This window comes from Ptychodera flava (assembly GCF_041260155.1).
Source record: "Ptychodera flava strain L36383 chromosome 23 unlocalized genomic scaffold, AS_Pfla_20210202 Scaffold_24__1_contigs__length_23054250_pilon, whole genome shotgun sequence".
Lineage (NCBI taxonomy): Eukaryota > Metazoa > Hemichordata > Enteropneusta > Ptychoderidae > Ptychodera > Ptychodera flava.
The window spans coordinates 1,951,873-1,973,493 of record NW_027248278.1 but is presented as its reverse complement, the minus strand read 5'-3'; the positions used below and the strand labels follow the sequence as shown (position 1 = coordinate 1,973,493).

Below are 21,621 nucleotides of genomic sequence, written 5' to 3'. Positions count from 1 at the left end.
CGATGGGTAAGGAGGCAGCCATTGTTGTTTTCACTGTCTTCTCACTACAAGTTACTCATGCAAAAGTATCAGGAATCGAGAAAGACATACGACCATAGAGGGCGCTATACTTCTTATTGCTGACTTTTTAGTTATAACCTATTCATGCATGCGGTGACGCACAGCATGGCAACTTTCCTTCAATTTGACTCAAAAAATTGCTTTTCACCTGCCTTTCAGGGAAAGACACTAAGGGTTGTCCGATTGCCTGGGGCAAGTGAAAGTCGCGTTCGGACAAGTGAACCTCCGATGCCACTTGCCCGACGGGACAAGTGCAAAAAATAATTACCTAGAAATCGAATTCACGAGAGCGATTTTCTGGTGAGGGAACATGGACTTAAACACAAAAAATAATCATATTATGTCATTGTGAACATTTCCATAAGATTTTCATAAAATTGCACGAAGAGTTGACGAAAAGAATCATATAATCGCTGTCAATAAAATCCAGTTCAAACAATACACCGGTACCGTAAATTACCGTACGCTGATTTTGCATATGAAAAAGCTGTTCAGCTGGTGGAAACGTACGTTCACCAAAGTTCATTGCATCGACCATGAGGTTACGGTGTCTCACAATATGTCGATACGGTAAAAGAAAGAAACACACAGCGTTTTTTGTGCTTTGTATGAACGTTTATAATAATGTAAAAATAAAGTCCAGTGGTTAAAAATCACCACATAAAATTGGACTTTTACTAAAACGTACTCTTCAATGTTAACTTGTTGAGGGACAGTGAGTGGCAAAGTCAGTGGCAAGACCGCATGCAATGAAGTCATGAGCAATATTTGGTGTCAACGGGTCAAGTCTTTGAATTTTCAACAAACACTGACTTAATTTTCAGGTCAATAAGCCAAAAGTTACTTGTCCGTGGCAACCAACCTCTCTGTTTGTGAATTTTCCCATTCTAAAATGACTGTCAAGAAGCAATTGGAGCGAGTTTGACTTCGAGAAATTCAGCTTTCAAGACACATTGAAAAACACCGACGCCTTAGGTTGTTGGTTTTAATTCTATTTAGTCTGCGCATGAGCATTAAAAAGACCACCTAGGTAATTAGAAAACATAGGATACTGGTATAGTGCAATGGTAATCAAAACTTCATAGGGCTGGTGTATGATATAAGCGCAGTAAAAACATGACAAAGAAGTACATTATTTTTCAGAAGCTTCTAAACATTCCTTTATAACTACAGATTTTTTCTTTCTGTATAGATAAGTTAAAACTTTTAAAAGCAAAAAGACCTTGAAGGTACAATTGAAATGGCTGTTATTATTTGTACATTAAGCCCCAAGAAAGTAAACATACAAACATATGAACTGTTTGAATTTTTTCTATGAATATGAAAGCCCCACTGGCTGTAAATCTTGAAATTTGTTGACCTAATAAGGCTTCCTATTTTCTCTGGTTTTCTTTAAATTCTACCCATTTACAAGATATACCGGTAGTCTTTTACTGCTTTACAAAACATTCTTTAGTGAAAAATTGGACAAGTAAATTTACATTTTAACCATTATTATGATTTCCCACCATACTAAAAAGAAAACAAAGCCTGTCCCAGTTGAAAACATTCAACACTATGCATTACATTGGACTACTCTATGCACGGTGTACACTGGTTTTGCTATATTTTCACGGGGTGCCATTTTACGTTTGGGCACATATTTATTATTTTTCTTGTTCAAAATTGCACATGCAGTCTCACTGGACAATTAACAATACTTGTATTTCAACCCCTCAAAGAGCAAATTCCAAAAAACTTGTTTTAGTTCAGAAGTAAAATCACATAAAGAATGCTAATTCTAATGGGGCTTTAGTAATTAATGGAATATAAATGAGCCATCCAGCACTCTTAGAAGTGTGAGGAGAACCCTATGAGAATGTCTGACATTTTCTCATGATAACATAATTTTCAAAATAAAGTGCGTGAAATGAAAAACCAATGTTTTAGCTTTTTTCAAACACGTAAATTATACTGGGCAAGTGGTTTTCCAATTCGGGCAAGTGAACTGAACCCCCCACTTGCCCGAAGGGCAAGTGGATAAAAAAATAAGTGTCTTTCCCTGCCTTTAAAGGGCACACTGGTCCCTGAGGCGCATTCTACCTTAATGCGACTCTTACACATACCTTACATTGAAGAGTGCCACTGTACAAATAGTAGGGCAATGTTTAAACAGGAATGCCCTTTATAAAAGCCGGATTATCATAAATTTATGCAAATGTAAGAAAGCCACACTACTGATTAAACATGCGGTGTTTGGTCCCAGAATCCCATAATTTTGCCTATGTTTCAGGCGTTCATTGTCATTGAATCTTGCCCATGATGTCTGTGAACATATTAGCAACCAAACTTGAGTCGAAAATAAACTGACGAGATGTTCCGTTCTTTGTCGCAGAACACATATCTTTCAAAATGTGTTCCCTGTACGACCATTTGGCCCCTCTTTGCATATGTCACAAAAGTGCCCATCATGATTATTCAAATTTATCACACCGTCAAAGCGATGCTTTGTGAATTCAAAATTCCCACCCAGTGTATGGAAATAGCTGCGTCATCAGTAATCCCCTATTGTGCGCCCACGGTCCTGTAACTTCCCGTTTAAGGTAGAATCATAGACCCTAGAGAAGGTCTATGGCAGAGTGAGCCTTGGAGACAGATATACTGACTCTCAGATTTTTACAATACATTTCTGATCAAACACTCATGCAAACATATAAATACAGTGAATGACATTGACTCTTCATGTATAACCACAATGTACTGTAATGGACTAGATTTTGAAAATGGCGGTAATGGTTTAACTTACCTAAGTTGATTTGAAAAGTCATCTTCTACATTATCATCATCCCAGTTGTCTTCCCATACATTTACATCATGTTGATCTTCATCCTGCCCTGTCCATTCTATCCAAAGATACATGAAGAGGTTATATCCAACAGCTTGCAAATAGATTTCATTTTTCTTGTCATACATGTAGCTTATTCAACACAGAACATTTTACAATTTTAAAGGCCCCCCCCCCCGCTAAATTATCAGATTTATCTAATATAAATGTTATTACTTGATAAAATATTCAATGGAAAACAAAAGAATGACAAACTGTTAATGGGCTGTTGACACATTCACTAATGCGAGAACCTGGGCTTGAGAAGGGCATCTTTAAAGCCGCACTTTTCAATCCCTGGTTCTCGCATTAGTGGAGTTCTCCTCCCAGTCAAACACATGATGGTCAGTATGATGTTTGATTTCTATAACATTAATTACACAAACTGATCTCAACCTTTTGTCACCTTTTGCTAATCCTGCAAACAGAGTTTATACAAGCGTTTGATCGACGGTCGGTTCAAATCGCCAACGGTCATTGATTCCCCACCACAAACGCTCGAATTTCCTAAAAAATTGTCTTCCAATCGCGTTAGACTTTGAATATAACCACTGGGCAGGGCTCGACATAAGCGCTAGCCCACTAGCCCGAGGCTAGTAAATTTTTAAGAGGACTAGTAAAAATGTCGTCGGAGGTAGTCCTGCGGACTAGTGCAATTTTTCAATAGCAGTCCAGGAAAGTTTATCGCTACAAAACTCATGGGACGCCGGGCCACTCATTCGATAAGAATGAACCAGCCTCAATCATTTTAAAAATAAACTAACTTTTACCCAAACAAATTGGACAGTGAAACAGTGAAGCAAACTTTATTGATCACCAACTCTAAAATGAAACAGTTTACCTGCTATGTAGAATCAAATTGTACGGTACATGCCAGTAACATGGCCCCGGGAAACATGGCTCAACGCTGAGCATCAAACAGAATTGTCCGCACGTCGTGCATTTTGGTTTGCTTGAAGCTCATCACTTCGCCTAAAAACATGAGCAACCCCACAATTTTGCTCAAACACTGCATCCTTGCCTTTCAAAGAAGATTTGTCTCAAGATTTCTTCAGGGGCATTCCCAAACACACCTCCGATCGGGCACACAGTCCATGTAGCCGACAATTAGATGCAAATGATATGCAGTTAAGGTCTCCTCAACTAACTTTCAGCTGGTTGTTCACTTTCTACTATTTTTATAGTATTTTATACAAAGACACAGACTTATTCTACCTGCAACTGAAAACTGATAGTGATTTTGTAGCTCATTCTTTACCATTTTTCATAGTTTTCGGTAGCCGGTAACAGACACTTCGTGTTCGTGTCGGCTACATGGACGATCTGCCTCCGATCGTTCGTAGCCAGCTTGACCCTGCTTTGGAATGTCTCCACATGCTGACCTCCATATATAGTCAAGACCCCCTAGCTTGATTGAAGCTGATCTTAAAAAGAGCCATCTAGCTTGCCAAAACAGTGCTATGGCAAGTTGCTACTGCTTGTACAGGTGAGGGAATTCCTCTCAGATACTAACTTGGTGCAAGCAACTTATTGTTTTGCCATTTTAGTGGAAAAGTGTAAATTATTGGGGCAATAATAGTGAAGTGAACCTTATAACAGTAGTGAAAAAAACAACGTATGAAATGGGTGTATCAGACTGTTGTATCCAATCACTTCTGGGAGTCATTGGTTATTGCTAATCACATTTTGTTACCAGTAACTGGCAAAAACTCATGAAAGACACAAGCACATGAAATGGTAAAATGCAACATTTTTACAATTAAAAACTAAATTTTTCACAAACCATTATTACAAATGAGAGGTCCCCCCACAAGCTGGTCAATTTTAAAATGTGATATATGTCAAAAATATGAAGGCACTCCACAGGAACATTTGTGAATGGCTGTACGAATTTCAGTTCTGGTGAAACAAATCTGTCCTCACCATGAACAAACATGTTCTTTGCCAATTAGTGGTGCACTACCTGAGCTATGAAGAATTTTCCAACAAATTAATCCCTACGTCTTATTTTATTCTTAATGGCAATAGGCTATTTTCATGACCTTTCCTCCTACACAGGATATTTTATTCAGGTCATTTTAGTGCTTTATATATGATTCAAAGTTAAACATTTTGCAGTAAGCAAATGTGCTAGTCTTGCATGAAAAAATAATCGCAATCATACCAATCCATAATCCAATAACACTAGGTCAGAATTTGTAAGACAATAGTTGTAAACATAGACACAAAACAGCACAGAACAGACAGTAAATAGACGGTACACAAACAAAGTCACATTCGTGAAAGAAATATACATGGCCCTCTGGTTATTGGGTTTAAAAACCTTTGTGAAAAAAATATGAGAATGGTCATATACACCTCTTTCCAACATGAGAGCAACATTTGGCTTTGCTTGAGCAGGACTAGTAGATTTCATTTAGGACTACTAAAAATAAACTGCTACTAGTCCTTCGGGCTAGTGGATGATTTGACCTTGCGTCGAGCCCTGCTGGGTTCGATCGGCAGCAACTTCATGCTGACCACTGCACTTGGCAGTCTGTTTGTGTTTTTTTGCGGCCGGGTAAAACTAAAAAGTGGCATTTTCTGGAGCATGTGCCCACGTGTTGTCTGTTTGGTGTCCACTTACACAGTGAACGCCGCCATACCTCGGCGTCATTTCAAGGGAGGCTCCGCCTTTAACACACTGGCTACATGTCTGCTTGCAGCAGCATGTGAGGTTTTGAAAATGTTGTAAATCAAAGTTTAAGATATACATGTGGCTTAAAAAAGATAAATGAAACATCTTATCAAGTAGAGGCATAACCTATATATACTATTTGGGTGTTCAAATAAGTAAATGCCACAAAGCTTATTGCAAATATCACAAGCCAGTCAGTGGAGTTCCTAAGATTGCACAAAGTATTAGAAATTTCATTCAAGGTTCAAGTACTCCTTCTGCATGTATGGTCTATAGTAGCCAGTGTGCAGCGTTTCATCTAAAGATGGAGATGGGGATCCCCACTGCACCCCCTAGCAATTTATCAAGGGGGTACCAGCCCCCAAGAAATGGTGTCAGCCACTCACTAGAGATGGAAGTAGAACACATGAACTGGTGATATTTCCCCAATATCCCCCGTGTTGATGCAATCCTGGATGAAACACTGAGTGCGCACCCTGGTAATTTCACTGGGTTTCCCAAGTCATGTTACATGTATATGAACTGGCTTCTCTTACTACATCAGCTCACGTACATTAGAGGACATTAACGGCAGAGCCTCCCATTAAAAGGGCACCAAGCTATGGCAGCGTTCATTGTGTAACTTGACACCAAACAGGCAACACACGGGCACACACTCAAGAAAAATAGCGCCAATGGCACTTGATCACAACTGGCACATTGTGAAACTACTCATAATTAATGAGGTACAATATGTGGCGTCATGCGGTGTCCAATCATATCATATATGAAGGGTGTAGCACTTGTGGTTACTGAGTTATGGACAAATATGTATATTTCAGGTCAAATGTCACTGAGGTCATGTGACATTTTGTCAAAAAAAAATTGAATTGCTAAGTCATCCCTATATACCAAAAATCAGACCTAGCTCTATTGGCTCGCTCAAAATTAGATATGCACATAATTAATGAGGTACAATATGTGGCGTCATAAGGTGTCCCATCATACCATATATGAAGGGTGTAGCACTTGTGGTTACTGAGTTATGGACAAATATGTATATTTGAGGTCAAAGGTCGCCGAGGTCACGGGAGATTTTGTCAAAATATTTGATATATCTGCGTGAACGGAGGGACATGACCCAATCTATAAGGCCCTGGACTTCATCCATGGGGACTAAAAACTGTGTCACTGAATCCTTTTTGCAATATGAATATGATGAGAAACTAAATTTTTATTTTACTTGGCCTTATACATGGGATTCTATAGACAGCTGACTTATATATGGTAGTCTATGGTGGTGTAAACTAAAAAGTCCTCTAACATGGCCAAACTTGATCACATTGTGAAACAAATCGATGTGCATCTGTATGGGGTAGGGTACTATCCTTGTGCAAAGTTTGAAAGAAATTGACCAGGGCATGTCTGAGATATCTGCGTGAACAGACGGACGGATGCACACACGGACGCAGGCACGCACACACGGACATGACCAAACCTGTAAGTCCCCCCGGACGGTGTCCGTGGGGACTAATTAGACAGACCACGAAGTCAATGAGCAACATACAGCTGAAAGACTATTTTTCACATTGCGATTTTAAGCCCATTTTTATGAGAAAAGGGACATGTATATGTATATGGAGAAAAAAGCAGAAGACATATTTGTAAATTGTTTGTTAAATGACAATCATATATGCATCTCTTGAAATTTTGTGGTTATAAGGTATAACAGTAGTGTAAGAATAATGAGGTTAGAATAAGTTAGTAAAGCTAAGTTGACAGTAATTAAGATTACAAAATTATACACTAAGCTGAGGAAATCTGAATGAAATAAATGTTGAAAAGTAATACCTTGTGTAAGTTCATGAACTTTACACAAATCTTGCTATAGATTTGTTGCTATGGGCAATAACTGTGTTTCAGATCATTTAAGAGCAATCCATCCATGACAGGTTTAAATTGTAATATACTTCTATTTAAAGGAGAGAAACTTCTCAAATAATTTTTTTCCCTGTAATTTCCTGTGAGAACACATGGACATGCTCAGGACTCTATGCTGGTGCTACCTTGATAACTAACCTACAACTTGTAACGGCATTGTCTAACCTGATCACCCCAATTTCCTGTAGACAGGTCCAAACTCACCATTGATAACAATGGGTTTGGGCCATACCATGGTAGTGAAAGACTGTAACATGTGAGGTCCTGGATACTTAATCTGGTCACAGGGTGTTGTCTAAATGTCCGTCCCCAGGGGTGGGTAGGTGTTTCGTTGTATTGCTAATAAAGATATATTCTACCAACCTTTGGTGTTTTGGTCTTAAACTTAGCACTGCCCTTGACAATCTTGCGTTAACGTTTTATCAACATGCTGTATCTATTATCTGATGAGTTTGAGTGCCTAATTGGCCAAAGTAAGCAAGGGTAAATTACTAAGCTGTAGACGCTGTCACCAGATTATCACCGGATTAAATTTGACAAAGTCAACAACGAACGCGCCAGTAAGGTATAACTGAAGAAAGGGCTGAAACTCTCAAAAGCTGTGTTCACAGAAATCTACTTTACAATAAACATTTCCTAATTTTTCGAACGTCAACAGTTTTCTGACATGTTTTAAACGGGGACAGGCCAATTTATGCCTTCGTCGGTTGCTTCTATGAGCAATAGAACACTAATCGAAGTGGTGGAGTCAGTGTCCCGATGTGGTCCGTCAGACCGGAAGCCGGAACTAGAAACCTTTGACCTTAGAAATGTTTAGTTTAAGCCCACATGATCGATAGAGGTAAACAAATTAGCCAACATGCTTTGAGATCGAGGGTCAAGCTCATCGGTGTTTATAAACACGGACATGACAATCTATGTGTTTTTGACTACAGCCGGTCATCGTTTGGGGGAAGAAACTCGCCGCTTGTTACATAAAAACTGCTAGTCGGCAAAAGTATTTCATGCCTTTTATAGGCCTATGCTTATTCGTTTCAAGACGAGATGAAAGCTGCGAAGACACATTGGAACTTGAAGCATAGTAATACTCAACCAGGTTGATCTATACGTTGGGGAGATATTGCTGTCACGGTCTTGTCGAACGAAAACGGGGATGTTTAGGCCATAGCAAAGACGATAAATCAGTCAGCTAAATAAACGAATTTTTTGGACACCATATCTTTTTATGTCAGTTTTTGAACCCGCGTGAAACCCTGCGTAACACTGTAATAACTATATATAATCAAAACCTTTTGGACATATCTTTTTATGTCAACGTTTGGACACGCTTTAGAAATGCATGATATAGCATACTGTATATGTCTGACTGTCGGGCAAACACTTCTTGCGCCGCTGTCGGACTCAGTCGCGCGATCACGGTGTCTTTCCCCGTCTTCCCTCGCACATTCGCTTTCCCAAAAAATTTTGTATAAAAAAACCGCAGCTTTACAGTTAAGGATGTTCGACTTCGAAGTTAATGCAATCCATCATCATATGGCCACTGGCTCGCCTTTACATGTTATGTGGGACTTTGCTCGGAGTTCACTACCATTTGACGTAGGCTTCGTCGACTGATAGAATGGAATAACAGACAGATGTGTACATCGGACACAAATGCGAATGCACCGTTTTTTGCGCCTCCGTCGGACTCAGTTGCTGCGTCTTTCCCTTGCACGTCAGCTTTCTCGAAAATGTGTTTTGTATAAAAACAACTTTACAGTGAAGGATGTGATCCCTCGAAGTTACTAATACACTTGTCGATTTGATATGCGAAGACACACTGACGACCAGTTATTTATTAGTTCTCAAACCTGGTGAAAATCATTCCGCGACACTAATCATTATATGTCTTTTGGAGAACGTCCTAAGAACCTGACATGACCCTTGTTTGATGCGTTAGGTAGTTGAGTATAAGGATTGATAAAATAATGTATCAAAATACACACAGATTCACGCGACTGCACTATCATATTCTTGGCAGCTCAATGACGTTTATGGCCGAGAGGGCGGGAGTCTCAGACCCAAGGGAGCATAAGCAGTATGCAGTACATTGCATGCTTTCCATGCAAAATCCGGCTTTGACTAATGTTCCCGTCCTGTTTCCGAGCATAACTTTCGAGCTGCGTAGCTAATAATGTTGAGGTCAAGATATCCGAATTGTTCGTACGGTGTTCGAAATGCTACTTCATTTGCTGAGAGAACATTCGACCTTCTTCTTTGTGTTTTAACTTAGCACATGGGGTCAATTGAAAAATTCAGAGCAAAATATCGCGGTGTATAAAATCTGCAGGCAAGTAGTCACTAGCCCTGTGTACGATGCTGTGTGTTCCGCTACAGCTAATGGCAGTGTACGCTGTGTGTTAGGAACGCACACAGGGAATGCACTGCGTACACTGCGTACGTACGCAGGGCTAGCGAGAGAGTTGCCGACATCGACGGTTATTTACGAGAAGTGAATAAAAGACTGGCATTTTTGGAAGCGATCGAGTAGCTGAGGTAGGCAGGGATACGACTTGGGCCCAAGAACGTTGAATTTCGGCAGTAATTTAGCTTTTTACGTCAAGTCCAAAAATGGATTTGAAGTCACCGACCCTACGTACGGGTCTTTGCAGGGCTGTGGCGAGCGGGGCTATTAGCTGTAGCGGAACACTGTGACAGCATCGTACGCAGGGCTACGTAGTCACCAACCCACAACACCGCTCGTACTGCAGAGCACACAATCGGTCGTATGCAAAACATGTCTTTTTTGTTACTTGAAAAAGAAGACTAATACAAAAGTGTACGTAATATTTGCAAGAACGCAGTTGATAAATTGGACAATTTGAAGGCGAGCTCGAACGTCGAGTTAATAAAGTCTTTTCCGTTCTTGTTCTCGACTAACACGGAATTTTTCAATATACCCGATGCGGTGTTAGGCACGTCGACCAAGGTGGTTTTTGCCGGGCCAGCAGGAAGAGTATAAACACATCTCCGATACGTAGGTGTGTTCAACACATACCACGCATTCCTGGGAGGTCCTCCTTTCCGACATGTTCGTTTACAAATGAATATTCAAGTTTGTTTTGCCTTCTGTTTGTTTCTGAATACATGAATATAAAGTGTCCACTAGTTTTACGGACCACCTCTGGACACAGCTTTTGAGAGTTTCAGCCCTTTCTTCAGTTATACCTTACTGGCGCGTTCGTTGTTGACTTTGTCAAATTTAATCCGGTGATAATCTGGTGACAGCGTCCACAGCTTAGTAATTTACCCTTGCTTACTTTGGCCAATTAGGCACTCAAACTCATCAGATAATAGATACAGCATGTTGATAAAACGTTAACGCAAGATTGTCAAGGGCAGTGCTAAGTTTAAGACCAAAACACCAAAGGTTGGTAGAATATATCTTTATTAGCAATACAACGAAACACCTACCCACCCCTGGGGACGGACATTTAGACAACACCCTGTGCTTAATCTCAGGAATGTCAAAGTCTGTATATTGACTCAAGATGTTTACATAACAAATGCTTAGGGTCATCTCAAAAGTGAGAATCTAAACTATGAAATATGTTTTTTTTTATTGCTTTTGATACCCAAAAGAGCATAGAAATCTCTTATACTTTGAATCAGCCATCCTGCATATTTCTAACATTCATCAAAACCTCACTTCTGTTCCACAACTCATAAAACAGTCCACAATGCAGGATTGGTGTACATTCCAAAACTACATGTATGAAAGACCCCTAAAATCAATTAGTTAAAAAGGGGGGTTAGAAATTTCCCAAAACTATATAACCTCCGCTCCGTTTGGCTCCATTTTTCGGAATTGGAACCTTGGAATCAGTCTATGTATCGGTACCAAATATCAACGCAGTCTGTTCAGCAGTTTTTGACTTTTTGTCGTTTACGGAAATGGACGACATCAAACACCGGTTGAAACCACCTCTATATCACAACTTCCAGTTGTGATAAAAAGTCACTTTTTAGTTTTTTTCCAGCTGCAAAGATGCAGACAAACTGCTAAGCAGTCAGCGTGAAGCTGCTGCTGATCGAACACTGTGGTTATATTCAAATTCCAACGTCACTGGAAGACGATTTTTTAGGATATTCGAGCGTTGGTTGCTGGGAATCAATGACCATTGGCGATTTGAACCGACTGTCAATCAAACGTTTGTATCAACTCTGTTTGCAGGATTAGCAAAAGGTGACAAAAGGTTGGGATCAGTTTGTGTAATTAATGTTATAGAAATCAAACATTGTACTGGCCAAGTATTTGACTGGAAGGAGAACTCCATTAATGCGAGAACCTGGGGTTGAAAATTGCGGCTTTAAGAGGACAATTGAAAAGCTCCTACACTATTACCCTATGGTGTATCTCTCCTACACTATTACCCTATGGTGTATCTTTCCTACACTATTACCCTATGGTGTATCTTTCCTACACTATTACCCTATGGTGTATCTTTCCTACACTATTACCCTATGGTGTATCTTTCCTACACTATTACCCTATGGTGTATCTTTCCTACACTATTACCCTATGGTGTATCTTTCCTACACTATTACCCTATGGTGTATCTTTCCTACACTATTACCCTATGGTGTATCTTTCCTACACTATTACCCTATGGTGTATCTTTCCTACACTATTACCCTATGGTGTATCTTTCCTACACTATTACCCTATGGTGTATCTTTCCTACACTATTACCCTATGTGTATCCTTCCTACACTATTACCCTATGGTGTATCTTTCCTACACTATTACCCTATGGTATATCTTTCCTACACTATTACCCTATGGTATATCTTTCCTACACTATTACCCTATGGTGTATCTTTCCTACACTATTACCCTATGGTATATCTTTCCTACACTATTACCCTATGGTGTATCTTTCCTACACTATTACCCTATGGTATATCTTTCCTACACTATTACCCTATGGTATATCTTTCCTACACTATTACCCTATGGTGTACCTTTCCTACACTATTACCTTATGCAGTGTTTCCGTTAACGCAAAATCCTGCGTATTTTACGCAAAATTGTTCTGAAATATACCAAAAAAATCATGACTGTGTAAACTAAGCATTGAGAAATGCTACCCCATGACACGATGTACTTGGCCCGCACTACATTGCCTGAACATGGTTCATTGCAGGACAAAAATAGAACATACCGGTATGTACCTGCTTGCAAGTGACATTTATCGTGATATTGCAACTTACACTTTGGCCTTTAGCAGACGGCAACTCTTTATGCAACATTGTATTTCATCATCACAAACCATCCAGGGCCTGAAAATTACGCTTGCCCGATGCCTGGGACAGACTGATTTCTAATACGGACTAGCGCAAAACTAGCCCTCACTTGCCCCAGGGCAGAAAGTTCAGAGCCAACTCAGTGTTTTGGTCTTTTGACACAAATTAGAAAACAATGTCCCCCAAAAGTACCAGACATGGGTCACTGGGACGTACTCAAATATGGCTTTATTTTTTTCGTCTCAACCGAAACACTAAAGGAAAATCAGTTACTCTGTTACAGTTTGGGATTCATGGTATGAGCAAGTCTAGCTCTGCATGGCAAGGCTGTGTGTCACCAGCATTAAATGGCCTCCCACCACAGCCCAGCAGACTGCTATATAGGCAAAACCGCATATGGCCCATGAGCACTTGGGCGAAAACCTGCCTTGCAAACAAAAGAGCATCGCGATGTCGACCTTCAAAAGTCCACGTTCTGAGAGGAGTGGAACAAGAAAAAATTGTGAAATATGTAAAACTTCTGACGAGCAAAAAAGAAAATTATTTTGTCAACAGAAATGATCATCGTAGATTGTACATAGTTTGAGTGGTGATTAGAAATAATGTTAATTACAGAGTGCTACATCTCGATGTTCTTTTGTTTGCTAGGCTTGTTTTCACCCGAGTGCTCATGGGTTGAATGAGATTAATAATGGCCGCGGATACGAACGCTCCCTTGTATAGAGAGAGAAAAGTACATGTACGCTTTGTGTAAGTTTACAAGCGCGGCTGAGCACATGGTGTACCTAGGCGAGATGAGTATGCTCGAAAGCGAAGATCAATGAAAGTTTTGGATTCAAAATCGGCTGATTTCTGCGGAGAAACTGCACGCCGTATTTCCGAGGAGTCACCCGTGGTTTTGCCTATAGCAGTCTGCAGGGCTGTGATGGGAGGCCGTATCACACCGGTAACACACAGCCCTGCCATGCAGAGCTAGAGCAAGTCGATGTGTATCCACAAGCCACTGGACCCTGGGGCAAATGCCGGGCCAGGTACTTATCCACTCATTTTACATGTAAAATGTAACGAGATAATAACCAGACAATGATGTTTGAAGCGGAAGCCTAGATCATTTTAAAAGAACAACTAACTTTTCACCAAACAATTTGAACAGTGAAACAGTAAAGCAAACTTTATTGACAAACACAGTTACTCTACCCACAGGGCCTCATAAGTGGCTATTTAACTCAATATTACAACGTTTTTCTTTTTTCAATGTTACAAATAAACCGGCTGAAGAGCACAACACTTGTGTAGCTGTCTTTTGTGTAGCTTGTATTGGCATGTATAGTGCGCCCTCAATAGGGAGTGTGATCATATGTAAATGCCACCTTTAGTTCCGTGACCTCTAGCCATGCCTACTTCCTGTCCTCGCTATGCTTACTGTACTAATTACAGTAAACACAGCGACGTCTGTACGCATGGCCGGCCATATGGCGAGGGAAGTAGGCATGGCTAGAGGTCACGGAACTAAAGGTTGCATTTACATATGATCATATTCCCTGTTGAGGGCGCACTATACATGCCAGTATTCTTGACCGCGGAGTGACGTCACTTTCACCTCACGCACGGGAGTGAGGTGAATTGGGATTTGACTATACAGGACAGTGAACAATGCAGAAATTATGTGACAAAGGACAGAACTTAGTGTTTATCATTGACATAATGTTGAAACTTTGAATACTGTTGTAAATGTTGAAAAATCCACACTTCAATATTTTGTTCTCACCGCAGTGTGACGCAAAAATGACGTAAAAATCCGCAAGTTCCCGGATGTCCGCGGTCAAGAATACAAGCTACACAAAAGACAGCTACACAAGTGTTGTGCTCTTCAGGCTCAGCTAGTTTATTTGTAACATTGAAAAAGAAAGAAAAACACTGTAATATTGACTTAAATAGCCCCATACGAGGCCCTGTGCTGTACCCAACTAACCTGTTAGCTATAAGTAGTACACAGTGTGTACGAAACATGAAATTTCGAGGCACACTGCACGGAGCATCACACGGAATTAATTGCACTTGTATGTGGTGTGATGGAAGCTCACAACTTTACCTAAAAATATCAGTAACTCCAAAATTTGATAAAGCAAGTATATATCCCTGTCTTTCAAAGTAGTATTTTCCATCAGAAATTTCCCCGAAGGATTCTCATGTCACTCTTCCATCGTGCGCAGCAAGCTTGTGTAGGTCACCATGCTGAATTCCTTATATGGTCAAGACCCCTTATCTTGATTGTAGCAGACCTTAACAAAAGCCACCTAGCTTGTCAAAACCGTGGTATGGCAAGTTGCTATTGCTATTATGAAGGGAAAGGAGTGCCTCTCAGATATTAGTGTTTTCAACCTTTTTTTTTTTGGGGGGGGGGCAATTTTAATGAAAAAGTATCAATCATTTGGGCAATTATAAAAATATCGCAATCATGCGGTGTTGCTCAAATTTGATCAGAATTGGTATATACCAGTATGGGTTACCAATGATCAACAATAAATGTTGTTTCTATCTGTTCAGTGGAGGAAAATTCTACGTTGATGTTATGGCAATGATTTCTGCACAGTACAACCAGAAAAACAACAAGAAATATTTAAACCAGAAAAACAAGAATGACAAAAGTAATTAATAGGGTTTTCAGGTGATTTTTTTCTTTTGACCCCACCCTAACAAAAATGGTGTCATTGAATAGATCTGAGTGCTCTGTAATGCTTTTTACCTAGTAGAAATTCGTGCACAATAACTCAAGTTACGGCATTTATAATAATGATTTTTTCGCCTTATATTTGGACAATCGATTACATTGAAAGTATTGGATCAATAGAGTAAACATTGGCACCGATTTGATAGCTAATTAGGCATAAAAAATGAAATAAACTTTCATATCTTTGTCATTTCTCACCCAATTTTCACCAAATTTTCAGTAATTGAAGCTTACATTATCAGCTTTGTACTTTATAGTTTACCTATAGTTTACCGGACAACAACACAGCTAATTTACATAAAATATTATATCATATTTAATAATTTTCGTAATTCTGAGATGAAAGCCAGGGAAATTCCGTATTTGTCTTTTGTAATAACAATTACACTTTATTTCTTGACATACCCATAGATTATATATCATCAACACTCAAATGTCATAATGTGTATTATCTAAATTTCATCAGATCCAATGGATTGTCGCCATGAAAGCGAGAAAAATTTGGAATTTACTGAATATCTGATATCGACAAATATTGCAGGTATTTTGAGAGAAGAAAATTGGCAGATCCCCATCAAACAATGGAAAATTAAGGTGTCTCTTCATCATGCTGGAATATTCCATTGTGGTTGCTATGGAAACTATTGCCATTAACAATGCACAAATAACCTTAAACATTCAGTTTCATTTTAATCATTGTGCAGATAGCCCAATCAAAAAATGAAATTTCTAAGCTTATAAAAGAATTTGTCTGATGTGTCAAATACGATGAAATAATATACTAGATCAAATCAGGACATGTCAGTTGTATTGTAGTTCATGTTACCATGGAAACGACATCATTATGAGGTAATACATGTATATCAAACAATCAGTTATACATCGACACATTAATTCTTGCGGGACTTAATTTCTTAGGATTTGCCCAATTTCCACCTCAACGAGTGTGTTGCTAGTCATAAACAACATTAATCTATCTTTGTCTGTTTCCAGCTGGCTGTCTGCATACATGTGTTCGTCTCTGTTAATTTTGCTGCCCTAACTGAAATTTATGCAATGAACTTACATGTCTGAAAATGGCAGAGCTAACCGAGTTAGTATACCAAGACAGTGCCAGAGGTTTGCCGAAATTTCAGCCAGGGGAGCCATAACAGAGACAAACAGACATTTGCAGACAGCCAGACAGAAACAGACAGAGACAGATCATGTTGTTCACAACTAAGAATACATTCATTTGGGTGAAATGAGGTCAAGTCCTTAGAAAGCCAGGTCTAAAAGCATCAATTTAATCATGGAATTTACTGCTCTCTATTTCAGATACACAGAGACTTCTGTCACGCATCAATGTGTGGACTCTCAACAGTCTAAACACTGTCATATGATAGAATGTGATTGAATATACATGTCATATCGACAGATGTTACAATGTTCAGTGACTGTCACTGGGGGGGGTGTCAAGTCCACGGTTTCATTAATTAACATAAATGACGTGTTGAATACAGTTTTCTGTATCATATTTGCAAATCACTGAAAGTGTCTGCTAGCCAAAAATATGCCAATCAATTGCACAATGTGTCCTCAAGCAAGAGATCCCCTTTTTTGAAGTCCATCAGTAAAGGAAAGCACCATGTAGTGTCATCGTCTTCCTCATCATATTTTATGAGAAATTCAGTTTTCAAGTAGCAAGCGCTCATATTCAGCTTCAATGTCACCATGGTCTCTCTCCATCTCATCAAGTAATCATTTCAAACTTTGACTTTCAGTGGCAGTAGTGGCCACATATCTGGGGTGCATGTTTTGCTGTTAATGTTTTCACAGAAAATGTAGCCTTCATAAATTCTTGTTTTGTTGCATGCCGTTTGTAACAGTTCAGCTTAGTGATCTTGTCATGCAAAATTTTGCACCTGGCATATAAATTTGCATCAGTCAGACCAGCTTCTTTTATGGCAGCAAATTCTTGATTGAGGCGTTCCCAACTCATTTCACAGAAAATTGCATCAGACAATAGTCATACATTTCGCCATTTTGAATGAACGATTGCTGAAGGCTAGCTGTAGAGAGAAAAACAAATCAGGATATATAAAACATGTCATAACATCGTAAAAAGAATCCATAAATAAAGCAACATTACTGAAAACTTGCGAAAAGTTGTTAATTTCTCTGTAAAATGAACTTATGTCCTTGTTGGAAATATTAATTCTTAAATTCAAATTTTCCGAAGGAACTGATATTTAAGCTTACACTTGAATTTTGATTAGTTTCCCCACACTAATTTTCTTTTTCAAAATGAACTGATAATTTGGAATTATGTTTCAAAATAACTTATAATACTCCTATAAAATAACCAAAGGTAACGCCCTCTACGGTAGTACTTATATTCTTACTGAAAACTACTCTTACTGAGTCTCACTTATCTTGCTAAATTTTGATGAACGAGGACCTTCCTTCAGATGTACTTACCAATGTTTATTACAAAGTCATGCGAAAAACTCCATTACACTTCAATTTAATTGCCAAACGTCGTTATTTAGTAAAATCTGGCGATATCTGTCACCCTGCACAAAGCCCGATGATCATTCGGGATTTCTGGATCAAATTTCTCTTACAGATTGAAGCAATACTGACTTTGTGACCCTAAATATCGATTTCTAAATAAATTACACTCTATGAACCCTTTTAAATAAACCATGATAATTATCCACTGTTTTCCGAAATGAAATACTCTCAAAAACACCTCCTTACCGTGTAATTCCGTCTTGGTCTTCGTCTCCGCACGCGTACCACCCCAGCGGAACACAGTCAAGTTCTAGAATCAAATGACGCTACTTGCCCGGATGTAAACAACTCTTGACGGTACCATTTAGAAATCGGGCCTTCCGCACTGTCTAAGTGAAGTCAATCCCTCTAAAATCCAGTGATATAGCATGTACGATAACCAATTTTTAATAAAAAGTTATTTATAGGTTTAAATTAGCTGATTTAGGTGAAAAAATATGCCAGTAAAATAATGTTTTTACCGCCATTTCCGTATTTCTTGACCTATTTTTTCGGAAAAAACCTCCCATCCAAGCTTACCTACCCTCCTTTCAAAGTGTATGATTTTCGTAATGGTACAGTCCAGACCAGTGATGCGGACGTCACGAAAACCAAAGCATGTCATAGTCAACCGCCAAGAAAATCAGTGCCGCGACTTTCCGCCCCGCTGAGACCGCTCGCTGAGCTCATTTTCGTACTTCGGTGCCCCGTTATTTCAAAACGGTTTAATGTAAGGGATCTAAACTTTTATATATTGCTGGAAATATATCTGACAACATTTTTCAATATTTTATTTTTTCGTAAAACTCTCCATGGCTTTTAATTTAGAAAAAGTTTGACCGAGTGCGGTACTCGAGCTGGCCTGTTACGCTGTGACGTCACGCATTCTGAAAACCCTATAATTAAGGTCTAACTTTAGGTACTGGAGGTCAACTTTAGAAACATGCATAGCAGAAACAAGCCCCTCTTAGTTTAGTATAAACGGTCTTCCCCCATCTACTGTCTATGGTTGCAGCTGGTCTGTTAATATGTAACAGTTCATAAACAATGACAGGAAATGAGTCAAGATCAGTGGAGTTGGCCTGTTTCTCACTGGCCTGCACATTTGCAGGATTTCACTTTTTCTTACCTCATTTGCACATTTTTGACACTGATGTGTTCATTTGAACAAATTCACATCTCAACCCCTGCATCTACCTGTACACCAAATACTGAGATGGTAGCTTTGGCGGTATGGGAGCCTTTGTGTGTGACGGACACACATCCGCACACACCCACAAATATACAGACATACAGATATGCAAATCAGATGCAAATGAACTGATTCAGCTTATATAGGATAACCTCACATTGGTACACCAAATGTGAGCTAAAAATGAACTTTACAGCAGTAGTGATCACTTCTAGATTTGTAGTCATTAAAATGTGATGAAACATCTAACTAGTATTTATTTCTGTTAAACACATCTAATACGGTAACTGGCAAGAATTCCCATAAACACCAAAAACATATTAAATTAATTTCATTATGGTAATGTACTTTTTTACAATTAACAACTTTACTGTTACAGAAACGTTTTTCAGTTCAGTGAATAAGCCAAATGTCCCCTCGCTCAGAAGCCACAAGAGAAGACCATTTCCACTCCAAAATTTCATTTTTCGCCTTGCCCCCTCTCGCGCTCTCCCCCCCCTCGTTCGCTACGCCCACTCGTCGCTCAGTCGCTTCGCTCCCTCGCAGTCCACCCGTCTACTTTCTTAAAAAACCTGGCTACTTTTTAATAGAAGGACAACACTGCAATGACTGACCATGACAATGTAAAACTTAATTGGTTGGCCGAGCGTGTAAAACGATAGCCCGAAATGAAATGCCAAGACGTATCTCTAAACAATGTGACAGTCTACTGATATACCTCTATATCTCATTAAAATAGAATGATTTTCACCTCGTCTTATCACCAAAATACATACCTTCTGCGGGAAATTCTTCGAACTCGTCGTCCTCTTCGAGCAATCCTAAGTCGGTTTTTCGTGCTGAGTCCGCCATATTGATAATATGTCCTCGTTCGGAAGTATTAGCTAAACATCTTTCTGGTGTGACATATCTAAATAATTTCATGTAAAAGATAAATTCATAAGTAACTTCTAAACATTTAAAAAATAAATGGATTTTTGATATCCATTCACCGCCGATAATTTTATGTTTTAAAACACAAATACCTGGGCGCTTAGTTCTAGTAGTGCATTTTACTCAGAACGAGGTGGTACATGCACTGAAGGAAAGAAGTCACGTTGCACATTACTAGCAATTGAACACCGTTCAGTCATTTTTCATACCGGAGAGTTCCTAGCGTAAGTATCGTACGTTTTTTGCGTCCAAAAAGAGATTGACAAGGTCATAGCTATTCTTTTGTGTCCCAGCTCACTCTTATCAGTGTAGCTGGCTATAGAGAAATCGGAATATTACTCTGGTCAGTCGTGAGTACAATGTTTTTAAGACTGCAGAAGAGGAAGTAAAGACTGACCAAGGCCACACCACACTATTTGCCATTGAAACACAAGGGCAACATTATTTACTCCTAATTTTTAGGCGTTGTAAAGTTCAAAAACAGAAGCTTCCATTCACAGTATTGTAAGCGTGAGTTACCATCCTGATTTCTTCTAGAACGAGAAAATGAAGACCTTTAACGTAGTAAAACTGCAAGATGACCGTGACCTATGACCGACCTCCATTCCATAATGTAATGAACAACTTTCCACCCCACACGGTTCTTCGAAATACAAGGGTTAGATCGATCGTGTTCCTGTGAAAGTTACGAATCTATCGTATCGGCATTTTCACAATTGAGTGTACAAAGTAGGGGTCAAAAATGGCCAAATTTCAACCTCATTGTTTTAATGTGAAACCTTACCAGGACTTAGGTACATATGCCACATATATAGTGCAGAAATGGTTTCGCACAAACTGTCTTAGTTCCATAATAAACAGGCCTTCTTTATCGTACCCTTACATGGGGTACGGACACTACACAATTTAGAAAATTAAGAAAATATTTTCACCATTGCAAAATTTAGGGGAGAATATACAATACTTTTACCAAATGCAAATCAATACAGTTAGCCTTACATCATAAAATGACTTTTGTAGAGAATCTTTGAATTCCAACGGGTGTATACAATGTTGTTCTTCAAGGCAAAACAAACGAAAAACTTTATTTTTGAAAGAACAACGAACACATTTCAATTATTGCTTAACCCTTTTCCTGCCAAGTCGGTGAAAATCCGCTTGAAATTCGGTGTAGCCAGAATCTAAGCACTGGTGACCGTTATTCTCCAACCCGGTGGAAATCGGGCCCTTTTTGGGTACCCCCTTTCCTGCCAAGTCGACGGCACTACGTTTTGCTATCCCCTGTGCGTTTAGGGGTCATCCGAGGAGAGGTTTTCTGACAAGGAACGCCTTTTCCCCTCGAAATGGGTTCGCAGGGAGTCGATAGACAGGGAAAGGTGCAGAAACCTGTCCGCCAGTCCCCCACACCCGAGGGGGGCTGGGTT

At 39.4% G+C, this 21,621-nt stretch overlaps 2 protein-coding genes across 2 annotated transcripts in view; one reads left to right on the top strand and one right to left on the bottom strand.

The window, feature by feature from the left end:
• The window catches only part of LOC139124781 (26S proteasome complex subunit SEM1-like), a 36,730-nt gene extending 16,582 nt beyond the window's left edge, over positions 1 to 20,148 (bottom strand). The window contains exons 1-2 of the mRNA XM_070690893.1: positions 20,041 to 20,148; positions 2,846 to 2,942 (exon numbers count right to left, since the gene is read on the bottom strand). Of these exons, the coding sequence (XP_070546994.1) occupies positions 2,846 to 2,942; positions 20,041 to 20,116 (173 nt within the window). The 5' untranslated portion in view covers positions 20,117 to 20,148. The remainder of the gene's footprint in view (positions 1 to 2,845; positions 2,943 to 20,040) is intronic.
• Positions 20,149 to 20,311: 163 nt separating this feature from the next.
• LOC139124776 (eIF5-mimic protein 2-like) overlaps positions 20,312 to 21,621 on the top strand; it is a 162,730-nt gene continuing 161,420 nt past the window's right edge. The window contains 1 exon segment of the mRNA XM_070690888.1: positions 20,312 to 20,421. The gene's annotated coding sequence lies outside the window, so the exon portion shown is untranslated.